A 3,529-nucleotide genomic window follows, 5' to 3' on the forward strand; every position below is an offset into this window, starting at 1 on the left:
GGATTTTCTCTATCTTTTATTTTTTATTTGATTTCTAAAGTACAACAGTTAATGAGATTCAATAGTGGTAAAAGGTAAGAGTGGTAAGTTCAATAGAGGGTAAAAGCCAATTTTGAGAATAAACACGAGTGTCTATCCTTGAGTGAAACACGTAAGAGAGTGATTGTGAGGTCCTTTCTATAACATTTTTGTTACAGGTTCATTGTTATGGCAGCTCATTCCGAAGATACTTTAGTTGACATGGAGTTGATGCAAAGAGACATTCAACACTTAACTAATCGCTTGACTGAGTTGGAAATATGGAGGCAAGAGGTGACATAGACACTGTCCAAGAATACTAAACAAGGACCTTTCTGAAATCGGTGTCAGAATCATGTACCTTCTGATGATGACTCTGATGGGGTTAACACCTCAACATAAAAATCAAGATAGCAATACCAATGCCATCAAGATGCAAATACCACCATTCAAAGGAAAAAATGATCCTGAAGTTTATTTGGAGTGGGAACGTAAGGTAGAAAGAATTTTTGCTTGTCATAATTACTCTGAGGCAAAGAAGGTTTGTTTGGCAGCAGTTGCATTCTCTGACTATGCCTTGCTTTGGTGGGATGAACTAGTGAAGACAAGACAGCGGAATGATGATCACCCTATAAAGTCTTGGGATCTCATGAAGCGCCTCATGAAGAAAAGATTTGTGCCTTCGTACTACTACAGGGAAATGCATCAGAAGTTACATTGGCTGACTCAGGGCTCCAAGTCTGTTGTAGACTACCATAAGAAAATGGAGATGCTTATGATCACTGCCAACATAGAAGAGGACACTGAGGTTACTATGACATGATTTGTAGGTGGTTTGAATAGAGCAATTGCTGATGTGGTTGAGTTACATCATTATGTGGAGATGGAGAATTTAGTCAGTATGGCAATGAAGGTGGAGAGGCAACAACAAAGAAGAGCACCAAGAGGATTGTCTCATACTAATCCAAAGTGGGAGTCTCGTAGTGCTGACACAACAAAGCCTAAGGGTGCTGAACCTAATGCGTTCTTTGATGCTACAAAGAAGAAAGGTAATTCTAACTCTTCTTCTGCTACTTCTAGGCATCGAGATATTAAATGCTTCAAATGACATGGTATGTGTCATTACTCTAGTGATTGCCCAAACAAGAGATTGATGGTTATTAGAGGAGATGATATTGTCTCTGACTCTGATCATGGTGATGATTCTAATCATAATATTATGCCACTTTTGGAGGATTGTTCTGATGGTGATATTGAGTATGTAGTCCATGGTGAATCTCTTGTTGTTAGACATACTTTGAATTTGCAAGTGAAAGAAGATAGCCTAGAGCAATGCCAAAATCTTTTTCACACTAGATGCTTGGTGGGTGGAAAGGTATGTAGTCTGATTATTGATGGCGGGAGTTGGACTAATGTGGCTAGTACACTTATGGTGGAGAAATTTGGTTTGACATGTGTTCGACATCCTAAACCATATACGTTGCAGTGGTTGAATGATAGTGGAGAAATCAAGGTTGACAAGCAGGTGACAATTGTATTCTCTGTTGAAAAATATGTTGATGAGGCATTGTGTGATGTGGAGTCAATGCAAGCTTGTCATTTATTATTGGGGAGACCTTGGCAGTTCGACCGTCAAGCATTTCATGATGGTCACACGAATCGGTTCTCCTTTAATTTTAATGGTCGTAAGATCACTCTTGCTCCTTTATCATCTAAGGAGGTTTACCTTGACCATTTGAAGCTTCAACATGATACTAAGGGGATCATGGGATGTGAGATTACAAAAAAATTTGAGAGAAAAGAGGCTATGAGTGAAAAGAATATAGCAAAAGGTCCAAAGGTGATTGAAAAGAAAGAAAAGAGTACGTCATGAGAGTAGTGCAAATACAGAAAAAATTGAGAAAATTGAGAGCAAATTATGTTTCTTTGCACAAAAAAGAGATTTAAAGAGTGCTTTAATTAGCAAGAAAGCTTTGTTTATGGTTCGATTTAGGGATACTTTATTCTCTGACACTGACCTTAACCCAAATTTGCCAAATAGCTTTGTCTCTTTGTTGCAGGAATTCGCCGATGTCTTTCCTACTGATGTGCCACGTGGTTTGCCTCCATTACGAGGGATTGAGCACCGAATTGATTTTATTCCTGGTGCTAGCATTCCTAATAGACCAGCCTATAGGAGTAACCCTGAAGAGACAAAGGAACTTCAAAGGCAAGTTGAGGAGTTATTAGCCAAAGGTCACATCAGGGAGAGTATGAGTCCATGTGATGTACTAGTTTTGTTGGGTCCAAAGGATGGTACTTAGCGAATGTGTGTGGATTGTCGTGCAGTCAATAAGATTACGATAAAGTATCATATCCCTAGGTTAGATGACATACTTGATGAGTTATATGGTGCATGCATATTCACTAAAATTGATTTGAAAAGTGGGCGTAATCAAATTAGAATGAAACAAGAGGATGAATAGAAAACTACATTTAAAACAAAACATGGGTTATATGAGTAGTTAATAATGCCTTTTGGACTAACTAATGCACCTAGTACTTTTATGCGTCTAATGAACCATGTTTTGTGAGAATTTTTGGGTAAATTTGTTGTTGTTTATTTCGATGATATTCTCATTTATAGCACTTGTTTGAATGACCACTTGTCACATGTTTTAGCTGTTTTGGGAGTGCTTCGAAAAGAAAAATTATATGCCAATCTTAAAAAGTGTACTTTTTGTATTGATCGAGTTATATTTCTTGATTTTATTGTGATTGTGAGTGAAATTGATGTTGATGAGGAAAAGGTAAAGGCTATTTGTGAATGGCCAACTCCTAAGAATGCTTCAAAGGTAAGAAGTTTTCATGGGTTAGTTGGATTTTACAGGATATTTGTAAAAAAAATTTCTACTATTGCTGCATCTCTCACAGAGGTTATCAAAAAGGATGTTGGATTTAAATGAGAAAAGGAACAAGAAATTGTATTTCATACCCTAAAAGACTATTTGTGTTCTGCTCCTATTCTTATTTTACCTAACTTTGATAAAACATTTGAGATTGAATGTGATGCTTCTAGGATTGGTATAGGTGTTGTTTTGATGCAGGAAAAACAAGTCATTGCCTTCTTCAGTGAAAAGTTGAATTTAGCTCAGCGTAAATATTCAACATATGACAAAGAATTATATACTTTGGTTCGGGCTTTGGAGGTTTGGCAACACTATCTCTTACCTAAGGAGTTTGTGATTCACACAGATCATGAATCTTTGAAGCACTTAAAAGGACAAGGTAAGCTTGATAAAAGACATGCTAAATGGGTGAAATTTATTGAAACATTTTCATATGTGATTGCCTTTAAACAAGGTAAATAGAATGTCGAGGTATACTTTAATTACTACACTTACTTCTAAGTTGTTAGGATTTGAGTTTTTAAAGGAGTTATATGCAATTGATTCTTATTTTTTTGCTATTTATGTCTCTTATGAACATAGTGCATTTAATAAATTTTATAGACATGAAGGTTTTTTGTTTT

The 3,529-nt window shown here is 36.4% G+C and overlaps 1 protein-coding gene across 1 annotated transcript; it reads left to right on the forward strand.

The window, feature by feature from the left end:
• LOC110262652 lies at window positions 1,099–3,222 on the forward strand. Its single transcript, XM_021103114.1, has one exon. It carries the CDS (start codon window positions 1,133–1,135, stop codon window positions 1,889–1,891), a length of 759 nt encoding a protein of 252 aa, XP_020958773.1. The 5' UTR covers window positions 1,099–1,132; the 3' UTR covers window positions 1,892–3,222.

Source organism: Arachis ipaensis, chromosome B05 (assembly GCF_000816755.2).
Source record: "Arachis ipaensis cultivar K30076 chromosome B05, Araip1.1, whole genome shotgun sequence".
NCBI lineage: Eukaryota > Viridiplantae > Streptophyta > Magnoliopsida > Fabales > Fabaceae > Arachis > Arachis ipaensis.

Bases quoted from the DNA above. Each gene is read 5' to 3' on its own strand.
- LOC110262652 (XM_021103114.1), top strand. From the start codon at position 1,133: ATGTGTCATTACTCTAGTGATTGCCCAAACAAGAGATTGATGGTTATT.